The sequence below is a fragment of the Ornithorhynchus anatinus genome, chromosome 6, assembly GCF_004115215.2.
Source record: "Ornithorhynchus anatinus isolate Pmale09 chromosome 6, mOrnAna1.pri.v4, whole genome shotgun sequence".
Lineage (NCBI taxonomy): Eukaryota > Metazoa > Chordata > Mammalia > Monotremata > Ornithorhynchidae > Ornithorhynchus > Ornithorhynchus anatinus.
The window spans coordinates 33083893-33106463 of NC_041733.1; the positions used below are offsets into that span (position 1 = coordinate 33083893).

The 22571-nt window shown below is 50.9% G+C and overlaps 2 protein-coding genes across 2 annotated transcripts; one reads left to right on the top strand and one right to left on the bottom strand.

Annotated features, from left to right (window-relative positions):
• Positions 1-11263: 11263 nt before the first annotated feature.
• On the bottom strand, positions 11264-14218 carry LOC114812839 (basic proline-rich protein-like). The gene is made up of 3 exons (XM_029067208.1): positions 13866-14218; positions 11848-12405; positions 11264-11477 (listed from the first exon to the last, which is right to left on the bottom strand). The coding sequence occupies exons 1-3, from the start codon at positions 14216-14218 to the stop codon at positions 11264-11266; spliced, it is 1125 nt and encodes a 374-aa protein (XP_028923041.1).
• On the top strand, positions 13771-22219 carry SLITRK4 (SLIT and NTRK like family member 4). Its single transcript, XM_029068120.1, has 2 exons — positions 13771-14116; positions 16558-22219. Exon 2 carries the CDS (start codon positions 16609-16611, stop codon positions 19123-19125), a length of 2517 nt encoding a protein of 838 aa, XP_028923953.1. The 5' UTR covers positions 13771-14116; positions 16558-16608; the 3' UTR covers positions 19126-22219.
• The last annotated feature ends 352 nt before the right edge of the window (positions 22220-22571 follow it).

Consider the following 22571-nt stretch of genomic DNA (forward strand, 5'->3'; position numbering starts at 1 on the left):
AGTCTCCTCTCCTCTAATCTTCTGACGTGTTTTTACCCAAGTAAACTGTGAGGATCCTTACCACAAGATCCGCTGAACTGCGTTTCAGTACTGTACTTCCTGATCCATCAACCACTAGTATTTACTGAGCTTCTGCTCTGTGCAGTAAAAGATGTTGGAAAACGTTTAATACAATCAGGGTCCCTGCTCTCAAGGAATTACAATCAAGTGGGGACAGACTGCAGTGGAATCAATTACAGGTGAGGAAGTCATAGAATAGAGATATAAATACATAAATGCTACAGGGGGGTGTAATTTGGTTAAGTGGTGCGGAAGTGCTAAAACGAGATTAGAGATCAATCGAGGAAGGCCTCCTGGAGGGGGACTTTGAAGATTGAGGGGAATGAGATCTGCTGGGTGTAAAGGAGGAGGGAGTTCCGGGTTGGAGGGAGGACCAGAGGAAGAGGTGAAAAATGGGAGAGATGGGAACTGAATGCACTGAGGAGATTAACTTCAGAATCTTGTCTTGCCATTGATTGTTGAGGGATGAAGGGGCAGGGAATGTGTCGACCAAATCTCTCACAATGTAATAATAATGATGTCGGTATTTGCTAAGCGCTTACTATGTGCAGAGCACCGTTCTAAGCGCTGGGGTAGATACAGGGTAATCGGGTTGTCCCACATGGGGCTCACAGTTAATCCCCATTTTACAGATGAGGTCACTGAGGCACAGAGATGTTAAGTGACTTGCCCAAGGTCACACAGCTGACATGTGACACTCTCCCGAGCACTTAGAACAGTGCTCCGCACATGGTAAGCACTCAATACGTACCACTGACTGATGTGATAGACTAGGCAAGAAGGAAGGTGGGCCATCTGTGATATTTCCAATTCTCGTAACCGTAGGTTCTCTTTGTGGGTGGGAGACTTGTTTACCAACCCTGTTATACTGTATCCTCCTCTCCCAAGCATTTGGCTCAGTGTTCTGCACAGAGTACATGCTCAATAAATATCACTGATTGATTGATACAAACGTTGGACCTTATTACAATTTTATCGAGCTTGAATATTTTGTTTTACCAAGTGTGATTATTACTGTTGCTTTTCAATTCAGATTTCCACTTTTTTATATATTTGTGCTTCCCTGGAGAGTTTACTGCCTATGTAGCAGAACTCAGTTTATGCAGCACGGTGCCTACTAAAAGAATCCTGCTTTCTTTGAGGGGTGACGGATAAGTTCAACAGCACACCTCCAACCCTGGCTCAGTTGCCCATACCATGAGGGAGTAGGTTTAAGAACTCAGGTAACTTTTTAATCCAGCCAAGTTCATTCATTCATTCATTCATTCAATAGTATTTATTGAGCGCTTACTATGTGCAGAGCACTGTACTAAGCACTTGGAATGTACACATCGGTAACAGATACAGTCCCTGCCCTATGACGGGCTTACAGTCTAATCGGGGGAGACAGACAGACAAGAACAGTGGCAAAAAGAATCAAGGGGAAAAACATCTCACTAAAGCAATAGCAAATAAATAGAATGAGGGTGACGTTCATCTCATTAACGAAATAACAAAGTAGTTACCAGAGCCCAGGGCTGCTGGTTGTCAGATGCATTTCGATGCCTCTGAATTCAAAATAAATACCTTGACATTCCTCCTTGCTGTATATATCTGTCTCATCCCACATATCTTTTGTGAGGTTTAGATTTGAAATCACGCTGCTTTACAGGGAATGCCCGCATAAGAGTTACTTCAGTGCCTTCTGCAGGGGAATCCTGGCTTGCATTTTTCCAACGATAGAATGGAGTAAGCTCCCCAAGGAATTTCCACAATCAGCCATCGTTCACCTTCCTTCTGGAAAGTTGGTGATTATGGTGATCTCTTTGAATTCCTGTCATTTTTTTCTGGGTTTCATGCCTGCGGTCAGATTCTCTGTGGCTCAGTCAGTCCATCCTATGTATTGAGCACTTCTACCCTGGGCAGAGCACGGTACTAAGCGCTTGGGAGAGTACAATATAATAATCTAACAGAAACATTCCCTGCCCGCAGTGAGTTTACGGTATTGAGCTTACAGTGTACAGCCTGGCAGTCTAGGCGGAGAGAAAGCCGGTTGCAGCAGGGAAGCGAGATGAGAAAAATGCGATGGAACGTTCACTCCCTGGCTCTCAGCTCAATTCCTCATCCCTGAACTCCAGCTACAGGGGTTGCTCTCTTTTTTTTTGGAATGATATTTGTTAAGCACTTACTGCGTTCCAGCCACCGTCTTAAGTGCTGGGGTAGATAAGGTAGAATTCAACAGAATACAACTCTGTCGTATTATACTCTCCCAAGTATTTAGCTCAATAAATACTACGGATTGCTTGCTTGATTGATACAGGCTAATCAGATTGAACACAGTCCATTTTCCACATGTGGCTCACAGTCTTAATCCCCATTATACATAAGATGTACCTGAGGCACAGAGAAGTTAAGCGACTCATCCAGGGTCACACACCAGACAAGTGGCAGAGCTCGGATTAGAATTCAGATCTTTCTGACTCCCAGGCCCCACCTCTATCCACCAGGCTGCATTGCTTCTCTTTCTAAAGTTTGAGAGTTCTAGGGTGACTCTCCCTACCGGTACCCTAAAGTCAGAATCCTAGGAGAGCAATAGCAGGATCAGAAATCTCTTCAGACAAGAGCAGTGCCGGGCTCCGTGGCGAGGTCAGAGTGTGGCGATCTCTCCCATATTCCTCTCCTGCTGCTGCTGCAGTTAGCATGGCTATCCAAAGGAAAAATCATCCGGTGGTGTATGTTTGTGGCAGAGAGATTGGCTTTGTCTGTGTCTCTGCCTCCATTCAATCGTATTTAGTGAGCGCTTACCGTGCGCAGGGCACTGTATCTACGTCTCTATGCTTTTCCCTCTATTTCCTCTGCCTCCTCATCTCTCTCTTCTCTGAATATTTCCATCTCATTCCGTTTCTCGCGGTCTCTGTCGTTCTATCCTTACAATTTTGGGGGCAGCTACTGTATGCAGAGTGTTGTAATAATAATAATATTAACGATATCTGTTAACTATTTACTATGTGCCAAGCACTTACTAAGCACTGGTGTCGATACAAGATAATCGGGTCCCGCGTGGGGCTTATTATCTAAATAGAAGGGAGAGCAAGTATTGAATCCCAATTTTGCGGATGAGGGAACGGAGGCACAGAGAGGTTCAGTGACTTGCCCGAGGTCACCCAGCAGATAAGTGTTGGAGCTGGGATTGGAACCCAGGTCCTCCGACTCCCGGGCCCGTGCTCGTTCTACTAGGCCAAGCTGCCTCTCAATGGCATGGGAAAATACTGTACAAGCTTGGGAGCAGTGTAGTCTACTGGAAAGAGCCTTGGCTTCAAAAGACCTGCATTCTAATCCTGTCTCTGCCGATTTGCGGTTGAAAAATGTAGAAAAATGATCCACGCAGCAAAGTGGAGTCTGGAATGGAGTGGGGAAAGACAGGAGGCTGGTACAGCAATCAAGGTGGGATTGGATAAGTGTTGGGATAAATGTGGTAACGGTTCGGTTGGAGAGGAAAGAGCAGATTTTAGCAATGTTGCGAAGGTTAAACCGACGGGTTTTAGTGATAGGTTGATTCTGTGGGTTGAATGAAAGAGAGGAGTCGAGGATAATGCCAAGGTTACGGGCTCGTGAGACAGGAAGGATAGTGGCGCTGTCTACAGTGACAGGAAAGTCAGGGGAAGGGCAGGGTTTGAGTGGGAGTTTGGCTTTTGATAGGTTGTTTGAGGTGACGGGAAGACATCCAAGTAGAGATGTCTTGAAGGCAAAAGGAGATGCAAAACTGCAGAGGGGAAGAGAGATCAGGGCATGAGGTGTAGATTTGGGAGTCGTCTGCATAGAGGTGACAGTTGAAGCCATGTGAGCGGATGAGTTCTCCGAGGGAGGTGGTGTAGATCGAGAATAAAAGGGGACCCAGACCTGAGTCTTGAGCCCCCCCCCCCCCCCCCGCCACCACAGGTAAGGGTTGGAAGACAGAGGTGGCCCCACAAAAGAGAATGAGAGTGAGTGGCCAGAGAGATAGGAAGAGAACCAGTAGAGGACCGTGTCAGTGAAGCCAAGGTTGGGTAAGGTTTCCAGGAGAATGGGACAGTCTACAGGGTTGAAGGCAGCTCAGAGGTCGAGGAGGATTAGGATGGAGACGAGGCCATTGGATTTGGCAAGAAAGAGATCGTTTGTGACCTTCGAGAGAGCAGTTTCTGAGGAGTGAAGGGGATGCCAGTCAGACTGGAGGGGGTCAAGGAGCGAAATGGAAGAGGGGAACTTTAGACAGTAGGCGTAGACAAGTCGCTCGAGGAGTTTGGAGAAGAATGGTGGAAGGGAGATGGGTCGATAACTCGAGGGAGTTGAGGGGTCAAGGGAGTTTGGGGTTTTTTTTAGGATAGTGGAAACGCGGGCATGTTTGAAAGCAGTGGGGAAGAAGCCCCTGGAGAGCAAGTGGTTGAAGATAGCAGTTAGGGAGGGAAAGAAAGGAGGGGGCGAGTGTTTTGATAAAGTGTGAAGGGATGGGACTGGATTCGCAGGTGGGGAAGGTGGATTTTGAAAGAAGGCAGGGGAATCTCTTCTTGAGATACCTCTGGGAATGATGGGAGAGTTGAAGAAGGGGCAGAAGGAGGGAAGGACTGGGGAGGGGGAGGAGAGATTTTAGGGAGATCACGCCTGAGAGTTTCGATTAGAACCCAGATCCTCCGACTTCCATGTCCTTTCCACTAGGCTATGCTACCACTCTGTCTTTCTCTCTCTCTCCTGACGTAATCTTGTCTACTGCCCCTATTCCTATTAACTTTTCAGCTGCAAGAAGTTGATATAGTTCTACTTAACAATCTCCTATCATTTTGTTGTATTTCCTAATGAGCATATTCAGTTACTAATACTTGTATTAAAACGTGCTAGTAAATTCCAGCGTTTTGTTTCTTTTTGTTGTCTGTCTCCCCCTTCTATTCTGTGAGTCCGTTGTTGGGTAGGAATCGTCTCTGTTGCCGAATTGTACTTTCCAAGCGCTTAGTACAGTGCTCAGTAAGCGCTCAATAAACACGATTGAATGAATGAATGAATGAATGAATGAACCCCTGCCCTTGCTTATGTTCATTTAGGTAGCCTAATTCATACCGTGGCTCAGTGGAAAGAGCCCGGGCTTGGGAGTCAGGGGTCATGGGTTCGACTCCCGGCTCTACCGCTTGTCAGCTGTGTGACTGTGGGCAAGTCACTTAACTTCTCTGTGCCTCAGTTACCTCATCTGTACATTGGGGATTAAGTGTGAGTCTCATGTGATGTCTCACCTGGTGACCCTGTATCTACCCCAGCGCTTAGAACAGTGCTCTGCACATAGTAAGCGCTTAACAAATAACATTATTATACAATAGTATTTATTGAGCGCTTACTATATGCAGAGCACTGTACTACGCTCTTCGAACGTACAGTTCGGCAACAGATGGAGACAGTCCCTGCCCAATAACGGCCCACAGTCGAAACGATCTCAGGAACGATCTTGGCCTAGGTGAAGAAAACCTTATTTTTGGACAAGAAAAATGTTAGCAAGCTCGGCCAATAATCTGAATTCCCCAGGTACCCTAGAACGTGTTCAAAACTAAGACACTATCATCAACATCGTATTTCTCCGACTGAGCTCGGGTCGGTGGTATAGGACTTGTATTGTCCATGGGAATAATTCTCACGGTGGATTCGCCGGCTATTAACTTTCTATTTTGTGATTTCACCATCTTTATTATCTTTGGTTTCTCTGAGGTTGTTTTTTTTTTTTCAGGGCAGTAATCTCTGACGGTGAGCCAGAAGATGAGATCGCTCTAAGTTATAGACGGAGGAAAAATAAAAATCTGTGTACACGGCAGTGACAATGTTATCCTGGTAGCCATGATTTAGTGAAATGATATTCAGGAAAGAGTAGGTAGGGGTAGAGCGTTCTACTGGATGAACCCTCGCTAGAAGCAAAATAGCAACGAAAAGGCTCTAGATGTGCGACATTCTCCTTTTTATTAAACTTCAGAGATAACAACAATCTGTGAATGATGTATGGAGTGCAAAAGCGACCCTTGCCCAAGACCAAAATTGTTGTGTATTCACAGCTGATGTCTTGACTCCTGAAGCAGACCAGAGGTCACCAGTTGTGCCTTGGAGCAGCCTTCTCAATAGAAGGCAAGGTTAGGTTAGTAGGAGATATTATGAGGGGAAAATGGATGAGTACAACATTTCTTCTGATTCTCGAGGAACAGCATTGGCTAACAGTTTTGTCTTCAGTACACTGCCAACCCATCCTGTTCTTTTGCTGCTTTCAGAAGGTTGCGTATGAGCAAGACGGTGCAATTCCTTCATTCATTCAATTGCACTCATTGAGTACTTGTGGTTTGCAGAACACTGTACTGAGCGCTTGGGAGAGTAAAATGCAACACTAAACAGACACATTTCCTGCCCACATTGAGTTCACAGGCTGGGGTTGTAATAATTATGGGATTTGTTAAGTGCTTACTATGTGCAGAGCACTGTTCTAAGCGCTGGGGGAGATACAGGGTAATCGGCTTGTCCCACGTGGGGCTCACATTTTTTTTTAATCCCCATTTTTACAGATGAGGTGATTGAGGCACAGAGAAGCGAAGTGACTTGCCCAAGGTCACACAACAGACAAGTGGTGGAGCCGGGATTAGAACCCACATCCACTGACTCCCAAGCCCAGGTCCTTTCCACTCAGCCACACTGCTTCTCCCAAGCTTAGGAGAAGCCTTAGTGGAAGAAGCCGTTAATCTGATACGCAGACTGATCCTACGGTGTGTTTTACATGCCTGATTCTTGTGTTCTTTAATAATAACCGTGTTGGTGTTTGTTAAGCGCTTACTGTGTGCAGAGCACTGTTCTAAGCGCTGGGGTAGTTACAGGGTAACCAGGTTGACCCGCGTGAGGCTCACAGTCTTCATCCCCATTTTCCAGATGAGGTAACTGAGGCACAGAGAAGTTAAGCGACTCGCCCACGGTCACACAGCTGACAAGTGGCAGAGCTGGGATAGAGTTGATACCTGTGGAATAGCAACATTTATTGGCATTATCATTATTACAGAGAAGCAGCGTGGCTCAGTGGAAAGAGCCCGGGCTTGGGAGTCAGGGGTCACGGGTTCAAATCCCGGCTCTGCCGCTTGTCAGCTGTGTGGCTTTGGGCAAGTCACTTCACTTCCTCTGTGCCTCAGTGACCTCCTCTGGAAAATGGGGATTAAGACCGTGAGCCTCACGTGGGACAACTGATTACCCTGTACCTACCCTTGTGCTTAGAACAGTGCTCTGTACATAGTAAGCGCTTAACCGATACCAACATTATTATCATTGAATTTTTTAAGCACATATTATGGGTCAGGCACTGTTCTCAGTTTGCTGAAGGAGATATAAATTCAACAGGTCGACACGGTCCCTATCCCACACGGAGCTCACAGTTTCAGTAGGAAGGCGAACAGGAATCGAATCCCCATTTTACAGATGAGCCATCTGAGGCGCAGAGACTCAAGCGACTCGCCCCAAGTCACACAGCCGGCAAGTGGCAAAGCCGGGGTAAGGACGCACATCCTCTGACTCCCAGGCCTGTGTTCTTTCCATTCTACCACAGTGCTTCCCCTCTCAGAAGTTGGTGACCCGGTTATTTTACTTTGTTTAAATAATGAAGTCGCGCTTTCCTAAGGCACCTAAAATGAAAAAAAAAAAAAAAAAAGCCCAGAGGAAATATCTGGAAGAGCAGAAATCTGCTTTTAGGAATTTCTAACTGACTTCAAAATTCCTGACAAAAAACAAAACCCAAACGCCTTTCTTCCGACAACTCCTTTACAAAGGTTGGCCTGTTATGATTTAAATAGTGGAGATACCGAGCAGTATAAATAATGGATGCAGTGAAAGTGGAAGACCCTAGGCTATGGCATAGTTTTGTGATGTTGTTATAATTATTTCCATTTACTAGTTTGGGGCACAGATACTTTCACGTTTTAATCATTCGAAACTGTCTTTATATGTCAGGATAGGTGTCGAGCTTGGTGGAGGTCGCTGTGCAACGCCTGATGACTGAAGGAAGAGGAGGCATATCACAGTTGCCATGTGATTCAAGTTGTACTTCCCAAAGAAGCCAAGAATTAGAACAGTGGAGCCTTTGGAGGAAAATACCACGTGAGAGAGAACTATGTAACGACAATTTTAAATCTGCATCCTAACAGCATCCTAGGCACTAGTGCTTTTAAACCGCTCTGTTTTTAATTATGTAATTCTCACCTTTTTTCCCCCCTCTTTTCATCGCTTGGAATCGCCCCTTAGTTTACTTACCTCGTGCTATCATTTCGGCGTGATAAAAAGTATGCGGTGGGATTAAAGGATGGGGCAATTCATGTAATTTGAAAGTCAATTACGCACAGTCGAATGGGCCTTGTACTCCCTGTATACAATAATTTTCACTTGGGGGGTATTAGCTAGGCCTTATCTTTTTGTCGCAATGGAAGGAGGTTCTATTCTGTTTCACTTCAGTCGTCTAAATGTTAAGCCCGGGCTAGTTTTGAAACCTGTTATGATATTTTGATATGAGATGATATAGGATATATGATACGATATATGATATGATATGATATATGGTATTCTACGATAGGATAGAGAAGCAGCTTGGCTCAGTGGGAAGAGCCTAGGCTTTGGAGTCAGAGGTCATGGGTTCTAATCCCGGCTCTGCCACTTGAAAGTGTTTGACCGTGGGCAAGTCGCTGAACTTCTCTGTGCCTCAGTTCCCTCATCTGTAAAATGGGGATTAAGACTGTGAGCCCCACGTGGGACAATCGGATGACCCCGTATCTCCCCCCAGCGCTTAGAACAGTGCCCTGCACAGGGTAAGCGCTTAACCGATACGAAACAAATACATCATCATCACGTAAATTATCGCTATTTCGGATGTAGGGTTTTGGGGGTTTTGTTCGTTTTTGGTGGTGGTGGTGGTTTTCCTGACATCCACCTGCCAGTGTAGGAGAACATTATACAATTATTTCAATTAGATACAGTTAGCCTTCAGTACTTTAGCTAACAACGGTTGCAGAACTGAATAAAGATAGGGATTTAAATGTTTCGATGTTTACTGTCTAATTTGTCCTTTCCAGATACTAACAGCACTTGGAAGATGCATTTTGTTTACAGATACCTTCGCTTCACTCTGTTGAATCCTGTTAACATTTAAGGTAAAGGATAAACAATTCAATTCTCCTGATAAAATCTCTGGCAGTTCACCGAATCCCTTGCATTTAGAATAAAGGCCACATTGTCTTGGTATCCATTAACACTTTCAAATTTCATTACGCGATAGAACACACCCATGAGTTCTTAATCAGTAGCTCCATCTTGTTCAAGAGCATCCCAGGAAAGGGATTTTCCAGCCTATTGCAGCTGTTACCTATGCAAAGAAAAGAAATTCACCTAGCAACAAAATCGGCTGCCCAAATATCAGCTGTGTCTGAGGAAGAATTCCGTTGTGTTTTCTGAAGTCATTCTGTTTCATAATGAGATTCACGTTAAATGTAGCAAACGGCACCATCCCTACCCACTCCCTTTCCACCTTTAAGGGAAGGGCTGATGGTATTTTCAGAGAAGGTGGGAAGACCCAAAAAGCAAAAAAAAAAGAAATAGCACCCTGGGGCAGAGGGGTCACTGACTGTGATGATGGAAAGGCGCATATATTTCTCCTCGTTATTTGACTGCCCTATGCTGTACACTTTGCTACCCAGGCAGATCCTAAAGCCAGCCTCACCGAAAAGCAAGCGTGCGTGCGGCCCAGGCAGTGCGGAACTCCAGGCCTGGCGGGTAAGGCTCTCCCCGATTGCCTCTCCTATCTGGAAAGCAGCGTTGGCCGAATGGCTAGAGCACGGGCCCGGCAGTCAGAAGGTCACGGGTTCCAATCCCCCCCCCCCCCCGCCTCTTGCCCGCCGTGTAACCTCGGGCAAGTCGCTTCACTTCCCCGGGCCTCAGTTCCCTCATCCGTAAGACGGGGATGAAGACCGTGAGCCCCACCGGGGACGGGCGCCGTGTCCGACCTCAGCAGCGTGGCTCGGCGGCAAGGGCCCGGGCTTGGGAGTCAGAGGTCACGGGTTCCAGTTCCGGCTCTGCCCCTTGTCGGCCGTGGGACTGCGGGCAAGTCACTCCGCTTCTCCGTGCCTCAGTCCCCTCATCTGGCAAATGGGGACGAAGACCGGGGGCCTCACGTGGGACGGCCCGATGACCCCGTAGCCGCCCCGGCGCTCAGAACCTCGCTCGGCACAGAGTAAGCGCTTATCAGGTACCGACATGATCATCATCATCATTCTCATCATCCACTCCAGCGCCGAATACGGTGCCTGGCGCCTAGTGAGCGCTTCGCAGATGATATCACCGTCGTCATCATCATCATTAGGTCTGGAGGGCCCGACGACGACCCGAGACGGTGCCACCTGGGGTATGTAACTACACTGTCCAGGTTGGTCCTCCCTCGAGAGTTTCTAATTAGGAAGGGCGACTTCTTCGCGAATGCCCACTTGAACCCACCGAACGAACGGCTGGAAATGTCGTCCAAGGTGATAGAAGTGTTGTCCCGGTTGAAATCCCCCAACTCTGTGGTGGAGGAGCCAACGTGGAGCTAAAGGGTGGGAAGGGGGGAGACGCGAGAGGATGGACCACCCGCCCCCCCCGGCCACCGGGCCGGGGCGTTCGAGGGTTGGCCGTAAAATGTTGGAGGATGGAAAGGATGAAGATCAAATGAACGCAAGTAAGGTCTGTCGGTGTCCCCCATCTCCCCGCCCCGTTGAACTCCCCGGGCGCCGCCTTAACCCCGTTTCTCCCCCGGCCTCCAGAGCGAGGGGTCTCCCCCCGGCCCCCCCGGCCTCCGGACGCCAACCTCCGCAACTCCCCGGCCTCCAGCCCCCCAGCCTCCACCTCCCGGCCTCCAGTCCCCCAGCCTCCGATCCCCAGGCCTCCAGCTCCCAGCCTCAGCCCCCATCTCCCAGCCTCCAGCCCCCAGGCCCCCAGCCTCCAGTTCCCACCCCCAGCCTCATCCCCCAGCTCCCAGCCTCCAGCTCCCAACCTCCAACCCCCCAGCCTCCAGCTTCCAGCCCCTGTCCCTCGGCCCCCACCCCCAGCCTCCAACCCCCCCAACCCCCATCTCCCAGCCCCCATCCCTCAGCCCCCCATCCCCTAGCCTCCGACCCCCAGCCTCCAGCCCCCGACCCCCAGCCTCAGTTGCCAGCCCCCAACCCCCATTCCCTCATCCCTCATCCCCCATCCCGGTGGCCGGAGGTCCCGGGCGGACGGCGGCCGGGGGCCCGAGGGCACGGCTCTCGGAGGACGGTACGGGGGGCTCCGGGGGTCCCGGGGGAGGGGAGGCCCCGCCCTGCCGGGGCACCCCGGGAAACGGGGGGCCGGGGGTGCGTCCATCCCAGATGGGGAGGACGGGGCGTCCGGACAGAGGCCGCCGCGCCCTACCCGGGGAGGAGGCAGAGCAGGGACAGAGTTGGGGAGGGGGCGGCGGGAGGGGAGGGGAGGGGAAGGGAGACCCCGCTAACGGGGGTCCGTGGGAGGGAGGGGGAGGGAGACCCTCGCGACGTGCGTTGGGCGAGGGGGGGGCTTGTGCCTTTGCGTGAGTGATGGGGAGGGCGAGGGGCGGGAGACCCTCGCCCCGTGTGTCGAGAGGGCGGGGGCTCGTGTGTCGCTGCGTTCGTGGGAGCGAAGGGGCAAAGGGGAGGGGCGGGAGACCCCCGTAGCGCGTTTCGGGGCCGGGGGCTCGCCTGTCTGCGCGTCGGTGTGAGCGGAGGGGCCGGGGGGGGGGGGGGGCCCGTGGGAGCGCCGGGCCCGGGGGAGGGGGCGTCGAGCGGGGGCCGCCCGCGGGGAAGGAGAAGGGAGCTGAGGGGTGCGGGCGTGTGACGGTCCCCGGCTGGCTCCGGGCCCGCCCGCGGCCGGGTGCCTGGGTCTGGGGCCGCGGCGGGCGGGGAGACTGGGGCGAGCCGGCGTGTGCGCCCAGGAGCCCGACTCCGCGGCGCCGAGACGCGCCAGCGCAGAAACTGCGGAGAGCGCGGCGGCCGGGGAGCCCTCCGGACCGGGGAGGTAAGGTGCGTGTCCGTCCGTCCCGGGCTCGGGGGGGGCTGCGGTGGCGGTGCCCCCAACCGGCCCGTCCGGCCGCCCCCCGAAGGAGCCCCGGGGGCGCGGACGATGCTGATTTTTTCTGTCTTTCCCCCCCCCCCTCCCTCCCCGGGGTCCGTCCCCCGCATCACTTTTCTCCCCGTCTGGGTCCGGGTTCCTTGACCGCGGACCGGGTGATTGACGGCGGGGTGACGGAGCCCCGGCGAAGGGCTGGCGGGGAGCCGGGAGCCCCCGCGGAGGGGAGGACGGAGACCCGGAGAGGGAGACACCCTGGCGGAGAGACTCTGCGAAGGCGGCCGGAGGTTGGTGCGAAAGGGGGGCCCGTCCCCTCCGTCCCCCCCGTCCCCAAAAAGGCAGGACAGGACGGACCCCCCTCATCTTCTCCTCCTCCTCCTCCTCCTCTCCTTTGCAGGATGGCCCCGGGGGCCCGTCCCCTCCACTCCCCCCCCCCCCGAAAAAAAAGGCAGGAAGGGACAGAGTCCCCATCTCCTCCTCCTCCTCCTCCTCCTCTAGGACAGAGCCCTCATCTTCTCCTCTCTTTTGCAGGATGGTACCGGGGCCCGTCCCCTCCAACCCCCCCCCCCAAAAAAAAAGGCAGGAAGGGACAGAGCCCCCATCTCCTCCTCTAGGATAGAGCCCTCATCCCCTCCTCCTCCTCCTCCTCCTCCTCTAGGACAGAGCCCTCATCTTCTCCTCCTCCTCCTCCTCTCCTTTGCAGGATGGCCCCGGGGGCCCGTCCCCTCCACTCCCCCCCCCCCGAAAAAAAAGGCAGGAAGGGACAGAGTCCCCATCTCCTCCTCCTCCTCCTCCTCTAGGACAGAGCCCTCATCTTCTCTTCTCTTTTGCAGGATGGTACCGGGGCCCGTCCCCTCCAACCCCCCCCCCCAAAAAAGGCAGGAAGGGACAGAGCCCCCATCTCCTCCTCTAGGATAGAGCCCTCATCCCCTCCTCCTCCTCCTCCTCCTCCTCCTCTAGGACAGAGCCCTCATCTTCTCCTCCTCCTCCTCCTCTCCTTTGCAGGATGGCCCCGGGGGCCCGTCCCCTCCACCCCCCCCCCCCAAAAGGCAGGAAGGGACAGAGCCCCGATCTCCTCCTCCTCCCCTTCCTCCTCCTCCTCTAGGACAGAGCCCTCATCTTCTCCTCTCCTTTGCAGGATGGCCCCGGGGGCCCGTCCCCTCCCCCCCGCCCAAAAAGGCAGGAAGGGACAGAGCCCCGATCTCCTCCTCCTCCCCTTCCTCCTCCTCCTCCTCTAGGACAGAGCCCTCATCTCCTCCTCCTCTCCTTTGCAGGATGGCCCCGGGGGCCCGTCCCCTCCGCCCCCCCGCCCAAAAAAGGAAGGGACAGAGCCCCCATCTCCTCCTCCTCCTCCTCCTGTAGGATAGAGCCCTCATCTCCTCCTCCTCCTGCTCTAGGACAGAGCCCTCATCTCCTCCTCCTCTCCTTTGCAGGATGGCACCGGGGGCCCTTCCCCTCCACCCCCCCCCCCCAAAAAAGGCAGGAAGGGACAGAGCCCTGATCTCCTCCTCCTCCTCTAGGACAGAGCCCTCATCTCCTCCTCCTCCTCTAGGACAGAGCCCTCATCTCCTCCTCCTCCTCCTCCTCTAGGACAGAGCCCCGATCTCCTCCTCCTCCCCTTTCTCCTCCTCCTCCTCCTCCTCCTCCTCTCCTTTGCAGGATGGCACCGGTCGGGTCCTTTTGGGGGTGAATCCCTGTGCCTCCTGCCAAGCCACCGTGGCGTCTCTCCTCCGCGCCGGAGACCCTCCCGAAAAGCTCGCCCCCCGCGGGATGCGAGCGCTGGGGGAGATGATGCGTCCTGGCCCGGTCCCCGCCGCCGGCCCCGTGGCTCCCGGCCGGCGGCCGAGCTGAACGGGAGAAGCCAGCGGGGGTCCCCCCCCCGGCTCCGGCCGCCGTGTTGCGGCACAGCACTGCGGTACTCCCCCGGCCCGTCTCCGACCTCCAGATCCGGCTCCGGCTCCGATAGGTAACGGCGGAGCGGCGGCCCCGGGATCTCCCCTGGGCTCCCGTCCTTAGGATTTCCCAGCTCCGTCCCTTTTCCGCCAGCCGCCTGCTCTTCCCGGGCCATCTTCTTCCCGGCTTCTCCTCGCCCCGCTGTCTGGGATCCTGCTCTCCGGAGTGGGGTGGAGAATGTGCCTTCCACTTTGGGGGGGGTGGGGGGGGGACACGAGGAAAAGAGGGGAGCCTGGGGAACGAAGGGGAGACGTGCGGGACACGGGGAGGGACGGGATGGATGGAGGCCCCAGTGCCCTCTCTCCCTTTTAAAGCCGTGGCTTTCCATCTCCTTCCCCGATGATGGAGCGGCCCGGCAGAATGAGAGGCGCGTCTTTAAGATGAACATCTTCCTTCTGGCTCCCTCTCGTTCCTCTGCCCTGGGTTTCCCCCCCCCCCCCCTTTCTTCCCTTCCCTCTCTCTCTCCGTGTCTTTCTCCCTCTAGGTCTTCTGCCCTCTTTCTGGTCCCCAGCAGTCTCTCCTGTCATTCCCTTCTCCTTGGAATGTCTCCCGTGCTCTCTTTCTTCCAGCCGGCTCCTGCCTTCCCCGTTTCCCAGGGAGCCGCTGCTTTTAACTTCCCCTCGGCTCTTCCTCGGTTCACTCTCTTCTACCCACGCCGGGAGGGGGGAAGGGAGAGGGAGATGGGGGAGAGCAGGAGAGAACCGGGAGGGGGAGGAGAGCTCCGCTTCCCAAACACATTAGGAGCTCTCGGTGTGGCCGATTTGCACTTTTTTAAAGAAGGGAAAAATCCAAAAGAGAGGGGTGAAGAGAAATGGCATGATTGACGCTAAACGGCCGTGGAAGGACACGTTCCCATCGAGGCGCGGGGAACTCGAAAAATCCAATTTGCCCGGGCGGATGGCTTGGAGATTTTGGTGGGCTCACACTTGGGAGTCGCGACTCTGTTGGGCGCCGACGACCGCATCCCCCCGAGGGAGGCTTTCGCGTCCGCGTGTGCGCGTCTGGGGTCTTGACTAAGGTTTTGGCTGTGTATGTGCGCCGGGTGATGCTGAGTTACTCGGGTGAGACTTCGTCGTTCCGGATGTCGGATCGTTTACGTTTTGACCTTTTCTTTAAAATGACCAGTTCTTCCTCCGGGTTGAATAGAGGGCCGTCCAGGTGACCTCCTTTCGCCGCGTCGTTTCGACTCGGGGGCCGAGGTTTTGGTTTCTTTCGATCTTTTAATCGACGTGTGGGAGAGACCGTACCGCGAACGCAGCGGCAGGGTGGCGTGCTTCTGTTCGCTGTGAGGAAGAAGCGGTGCGGATGAACCTGATTTTTTTTTTTTTTCCTCAAAAATGGTATCTCAGAGTTCACTCTCGTTTATTTCCTTAAAACGTCTTCTAGAAACACGTTGGTGGGTACGGGTCGTGGGTGCGTCGGGCAGAGACGAGATACGTTTGCCCTCTTAGCCTTTAAAACTCCGTCGGCAAGCGATGGTCTATTTGCGCGAGATTAGGGGTGGGAGGAGAGTGGGGAAAACGGGATCTGGGAACCGCTGAAGGGAGATGAAAACGGGCCTGGCCTGTTTTAGCGTATTCCACCGAGAGAGTTGTATGGGAATTTCACGTGCGGACTCCGCTTGCGTGATGGCAGGCCACGGAGGGAATGGAATGCCGTAGAACACCACGGTCACCACCTGAAGAGGAGGAGGAGGAGGAGGAGGAGGATCGAGAAAGGGGGTGAGGGAAGGACTCTGGGAAAGTTGCCCCCAGTCACCACCTGAAGAGGAGAAGAGGACCGAGAGAGAGGGTGAGGGAAGGACTCTGGGCGAATTGTCACCGTGGACCGGGTGGCGGTCACGGGGCCCTAAACGGGCCCCTTTCGGATCCGCTGGGACCGGGTTTCGATGTCGGGAGACCCGCGTGCCGGATGTACGCTCTTCTCTTCCCCTTCCCCCGTCGTTTCTCATCGCCGTGATAACGCTCGCCTCTGCCGTGCCCGTCGCCCGACTCGTTTCCGTCCCTCTGAACAGGCCTCGTAACGCGATGCCGGCGTTGGTGGGCGGTCCACGTTTTGCTCCCTCCTGGGGTGGCCGTCCTCCGCACCCTCAAGTTCCTTGGCGTTTTCATCTGGGGCCCCCGGGCACGCGGAGGAGATTGGGACCATTTGGGTCCCAGTAAGGCTTCGGAGGCTCAGGCAGTGGGATAAGGATAAGCCCCCAGAGGTTATTCTTGACCAGCGATTGGTTCCCTGACCCTCCCGTCTTAGGTGATGTCCGACTCCGTCGTCGGTGCTCTCTCGCGAAGCTCTTAGTGGGCTCCGGAGCCGTTTTCGTCTACTTCACCTTGAGTTTTTGGTGGCTTTAAAGCATCCGTGTGCTAGTTCGCCGGCGTGCGGTTTGAACCCCGACGGGTGAGCGGATGATGAGCGTTGAAAGACTTTTTTTTTTTTTTCTTTTTTTTTATTTTTTAGATCCTTTGTCTTTATTCCCGAGGCATAACGCTGTTTGCCGACCGGAAGAAGATGTTTCTCTGGCTCTTTCTGGTTTTGTCTACCCCTGTTTCTTCCCGGGCAAGCGCGGATTCTGACATGTCGGTGGAAATCTGCAACGTGTGCTCCTGCGTGTCGGTTGAGAACGTGCTGTACGTCAACTGCGAGAAGGTTTCGGTCTTCAGGCCGAACCAGCTGAAGCCTCCCTGGTCGAATTTTTACCACCTCAACTTTCAAAACAACTTACTAATCATCCTCTACCCAAACACGTTTCTGAATTTTTCACACGCAGTGTCCCTGCAGCTGGGGAATAATAAATTGCAGAACATTGAGGGAGGAGCCTTCCTGGGGCTCAGCGCGCTGAAGCAGTTGCACTTGAACAACAATGAATTAAAGATTCTCCGAGCTGACACTTTCCTTGGCATAGAGAACTTGGAGTATCTCCAGGCTGACTACAATTTAATCAAGTATATCGAACGGGGAGCCTTCAATAAGCTCCACAAACTGAAAGTTCTCATTCTCAATGACAATCTGATTTCATTCCTTCCCGACAACATCTTTCGATTCGCTTCCTTGACCCACCTGGATATCCGAGGGAACAGAATTCAGAAGCTGCCGTACATCGGCGTCCTGGAGCACATCGGACGCGTGGTTGAGTTGCAGCTGGAAGACAACCCATGGAATTGTACCTGTGATCTGTTGCCTCTCAAAGCCTGGCTGGAGAACATGCCCTATAACATCTACATCGGAGAAGCTATCTGTGAAACTCCCAGCGACTTGTACGGCAGGCTTCTGAAAGAGACCAACAAACAAGAACTGTGCTCCATGGGAACCGGGAGCGATTTCGACGTACGGATTCTGCCGCCCTCGCAGCTGGAGGGTGGCTACGCGACCCCCGGCGACCGCGCCACGCAAACGTCGCCGCACCGACTGGTGACCAAGGCGCCGAAGACCACTAATCCCTCCAAGATCTCGGGAATAGTAGCGGGCAAGGCCCTGTCGAGCCGTAATCTCAGTCAGATCGTGTCTTATCAGACCAGGGTACCTCCGCTGATGCCTTGCCCGGTCCCCTGCTTTTGCAAAACGCACCCTTCCGACTTGGGATTAAGCGTCAACTGCCAAGAGAAGAACATACGGTCCATGGCCGAGCTGGTCCCCAGACCTCTAAACGCCAAGAAGCTGCACGTGAATGGCAATGGCATTAGAGACGTGGCCACGTCAGACTTCAGTGAGTTCGAGGGGCTGGATTTACTGCATTTAGGCAGCAATCAGATCACGGCCATCAGAGGAGAGGTGTTCCACAACCTCACCAATTTACGGCGGCTCTATCTCAACGGCAATCAGATAGAACGGCTGAGCCCCGAGATGTTTACGGGCCTTCACAATCTTCAGTATCTGTATTTGGAATACAATATGATCAAGGAGATTTTAGCCGGCACCTTCGACCTGATGCCCAATCTGCAGTTGCTGTACCTGAACAACAATCTGCTGAGGAGTCTGCCGGCTTACGTTTTCGCCGGCGCGCCCCTCGCGCGCCTGAACCTGAGGAACAACAAGTTCATGTATTTACCCGTGAGCGGCGTGCTCGATCAGCTCCGGTCCCTCTCCCAGATTGACCTGGAAGGCAATCCGTGGGACTGCACCTGCGACCTGGTGGCCCTGAAGCTGTGGCTGGAGAAGCTGAACGACGGGATCGTCGTCAAGGAGTTGAGGTGCGAGACGCCCGTGCAGTTTGCTAACGTGGAACTGAAGTCCCTCAAGAATGAAATCCTGTGTCCCAAGCTGTTGAACAGGCCGCCCGCTCAGTTCACTAGCCCGGCGCCCGCCCTCTCCCTGACGACGCCCCTGGGGCCCATCAGAAGTCCGCCGGGCGGCCCGGTCCCCCTGTCGATTTTGATCTTGAGCATCCTCGTCGTCCTGATCCTGACGGTCTTCGTCGCCTTCTGCCTGCTCGTCTTCGTGCTGCGGCGCAACAAGAAACCCGCCGTGAAGCACGAAGGGCTGGGGAACCAAGAATGCAGCTCCATGCAGCTGCAGCTCAGGAAGCCCGATCTCAAAGCCGGCAAGAAGGATGCGCTGGCGGCGGAAGCGTTCGTCCCTCAGACCATTGAACAGATGAGTAAGAGTCACACCTGTGGCTTGAAAGAGTCAGAGGCCGGTTTCACCTTCTCGGATCCTCCGGGGCAGAAGGTCCTTCTGCGAAACGTCTCGGAGAAGGAGAAGGATCTGCTGCACGGGGATCCGAGGAAAAGACTGAGCACGATCGATGAACTGGATGAACTGTTCCCCGGCAGGGATTCGAATGTATTTATTCAGAACTTTCTGGAAAGTAAAAAGGAGTACAACAGTATAGGGGTCAGTGGCTTTGAGATCCGTTACCCGGAAAAGCAGCAAGACAAAAAAACCAAGAAATCACTCATAGGGGGTAATCACAGTAAGATCGTCGTAGAGCAGAGAAAAAGTGAATATTTTGAACTAAAAGCCAAACTTCAGGGTACTCCTGACTACCTACAAGTCCTTGAAGAGCAAACAGCTTTGAACAAAATATAGGTCATGCAATCTCATTTCATACAGAGGACATTTATTTAATGATGAAAGTGCCTTTTGTTGACTCCTCACTTCCAAATACTATATCGATGCTAGGCAGAGAGGCAGGTTTTCCGGGGGTGTTTCGTCAAGCGTGGCCGCGGATGATTTCGCAGAGCGGAGGGAAGTTTCCTTAACAGACTTACCGCGGAAAACCCAGGCCCTGTGGAATCCTGTGCGGATGCTACAAACTCTGTCGCCAAAGGGATGCTTTATACCACATGATACGTTGAATTTAACCTCAAGAGGCATACGCGTTTTGTACCCTGACGCGAAACCGGCGTCTCCTTGTGATTTCTTAAGCGGACGCAAGAAAACTGGTACCGAGTTCTTGTACCTCGGCTGGGTCCTTCATCCTGCACGTGGATTAAGTTGGTGGAACTGGAGTAGTCCTTTGATTTTGTGGCATTGTAACAACTCTGTTTAAAGATTATCTGAAAAGTTGAAAAAACAAAAAAACAGAAAACAACAACAACAACAACAGAAACAGCATGCAAAGAGAGAACATTCGATAGTATTTGTAAATCGGTAACATTTACGGCCTGCATCTTGAAACCACGGGATTTATAATGTTAAATTGTGCAAATATTTGTTTAACACAGACCATGGATTACGTACCTACGAAATACATTTGACCTCTTTAAGCATACCTGTCTATACATAAACACTTAAAAGGAAAAAAAAAAAAAGTTCGACCTGAGTTTTACGGCATTTGTGGTGAGCTGAAGAATTACTCGATGTTTATGCAGAATTAAATATGAATCCAACTAAACTAAGACTAGAGTTTGTTCTCAGTTACGCGAAATATCCACAATCCTAAAAGGTTGTCCAAAATCTTCTAGTGCTTGCTGTGTGAGCGTACCAGAAACTATTTTTGTAATATAATTCATATTTATGAAATACTTTGTATACTAAATACAAACCTATGTACTCCTTATCATGTATTTAATATGCCTGACGTTTTCCTGATCACGGTGCATTAATCATTAAATATCAATTAAAACTGAAAGATATACCAAACAGAAAGTGATGATGAAGTGTATAGAATTATTTTGGATTATGTGATCGGGTATAATGAAAAAAAAAAAAAAAGTTGTTCTGTGCTCTCGTGAAACTTAGCATATTATCTTATTTCGGATTTGTTCCCGACTGTGCATTTTAAAATAGATTCATTAGTTTTATAGTATGGTGTCTCGGGCAGTTGTTATTTGCCATCTGTTGTCTTGCTTTTCAGGATTCTACAGCTTAATCTGAATAGTTTTCACTTAAAAGTATTTACAAAAAGTTAATGAGTAAGGTTAATAGTTCAATTTCAATATGCGTCAGTATCCTGTTCTTTCATCTCTCTGATCATTATCAGATACTCAAACAGAACAGTAAGCATCATGGCAATCTCTGCTGTTAAAGTCACACTGTAAAACACGTTTATTGGTTTCGGCGCAATTTGCACCATTTTATAGTCCAAACCACCAAATATCGCAGTGCTGCTTAGGGTAATATTAAGTTGTTAACAAAAATTGGTCAAGAGAATGGAAATAGCCAATGGAAATGTTATCACACTGTAAGTGGGTAGAGTCTCAAATAAGTAGTTGCTCTATACTGGATAAATACCACGGAAAAACCTGTACTTCTCTCGAACTGCCCCCGGACCTTCTTCTTCTTTTTTTTTTTTTTTTCAAATCTTCCCGTTTTTGTAACTGAGTCTTTCATCAATCGGAGTTTTAACAAAAGTAAACATAGAGTTTCTTCTTGAATTTTTGGTATCCAATATAGTTTTAGTAATGGCTTTGCGGTCTGCTCTAACTGCAGTTCAGTCATGATACCTCATTTTCAGGTTTTGCAGATGTTCCCTGGGACTAGATCCTAGCAAAAGTCTGAATTATTTTTAATGACTGATTCTTTTTTTAATTTTTTGGAGGGAGAACCCAAAGTACAGATGAACCCTTTTAACTCATCTGTCCGGACTCTCACAGATGTCGGTTTTCCTCATCACCAGGACGGTGAGAACTTTATTCACCTGTCAGGAAATTCCTTAGCCGTGTTTCCGATACCGAAAAAGACATCCTTAGTCGTATGCATGCGTAGTTCCTTATTTTTAGCAAAAAAAAACTCATGAGGATTTTTTTAATACGTCATTACTATGTATGCACGAGTCCCCGGATTAGAGGGTCCCTGAGAGAATATTGACCTGATAAGATGCAGAGACTCTCAAGACAGTACTTAGGTTTATCCTTGTCATCGGTGTATAGATCGAGGAATCTTTAGAAGGATCTGATGCGATGGACTGTAATGACTCCATCAGCGAGCTGGGTCACTGGGTCACCCGACCACGCTTTTCAGTAAGGAGATGCTCTGGGGATGTTTTGGGGGATTGCCATTGGGAACGTACCTGACACACTCTGAAAGGTCTCTGTTGCGTTACTGGGATGTGTCTCGTGCCTTTCTGTCGGTAGAGAGAAAATTTTGATTTCCTACAAAGTCTATTAAATGAAAACGTCTGTGTGTGTGTGTGTGTGTGTGTGTGTGTGTTTTAACCTACCAATTGAAACGGAGTGACGATTGGTAAGCTTGACCCACCATCCTTAACCAAATTCATTGTGCCTCTATTTGACAGCGTATGCTCTGTATTGCACAGATCTCTCTGACTTTACTCGCGTAATGTTTAGCGATAATGTACCCAGGCATAATAGGTTTTCGTTGAATGCAGAAGCAGTTGGAATACTGTATGTATGTCCATGTCATGTTGGTTTAAATTACAACCTTGATGTCAGTTTAGCCCCTCGAGGGGCAAATGTTTATGTTGGGTTGCACTTTTAATAGAACTTTTGTTCAAACCTAGGAAAGTCAAGAAATGCAACTTTTCTATATGGCGACACAAAAGTGTGCTACTTGGCATAATATCCAGTTGAATGGACGCTACTGAACTCGTTGCGAAGCGAATTAGATAATACAAAAGCAATGAAGGTTTAGGATAATATATTGTGTTCCTGTACTATAAAACAAGTTTTAAATTATTTTTTTATGAAATCAATAAAGATTAATCATTTCTTTAAAATAATGAAGCTTTGTGTAATTTTATCAAAAATAGATATCCAAGCAAATGCAGAGGTTTCGAGCCTATAAACCAATTTATTTTTAATATTTAGTTTTCCATATTTTAATAGTAAACTGAATAAATGAGTTATAAAAATAATTCAAATCTGATTTTTTTTATAGCTTTTTGAAAGCCATAAGAGCTCAACTTATAGACATGTCCTCGGGTAATGTTAACCATTATTTCAGAGTTAACAGAATACACATAGAAATGGACGGTGGTAATACAATATAATTTGCATGATTTGTACATTGACGCTGTATGAAATGAGCACAGCGAGGTTTTTTTTTTTTTTTTGGTTGCATCCAAAGAGTTG

Coding starts and splice junctions, on each gene's coding strand:
- LOC114812839 (XM_029067208.1), bottom strand. CDS start 14,218: ATGGCCCGGGAAGAGCAGGCGGCTGGCGGAAAAGGGACGGAGCTGGGA. Junction 12,406..13,865: donor CGCGGAGGAGAGACGCCACG/GTGGCTTGGCAG, acceptor TCTCTCCGCCAG/GGTGTCTCCCTCTCCGGGTC. Junction 11,478..11,847: donor CTCGACGCCCCCTCCCCCGG/GCCCGGCGCTCC, acceptor CTCCCCGGGTAG/GGCGCGGCGGCCTCTGTCCG.
- SLITRK4 (XM_029068120.1), top strand. CDS start 16,609: ATGTTTCTCTGGCTCTTTCTGGTTTTGTCTACCCCTGTTTCTTCCCGG.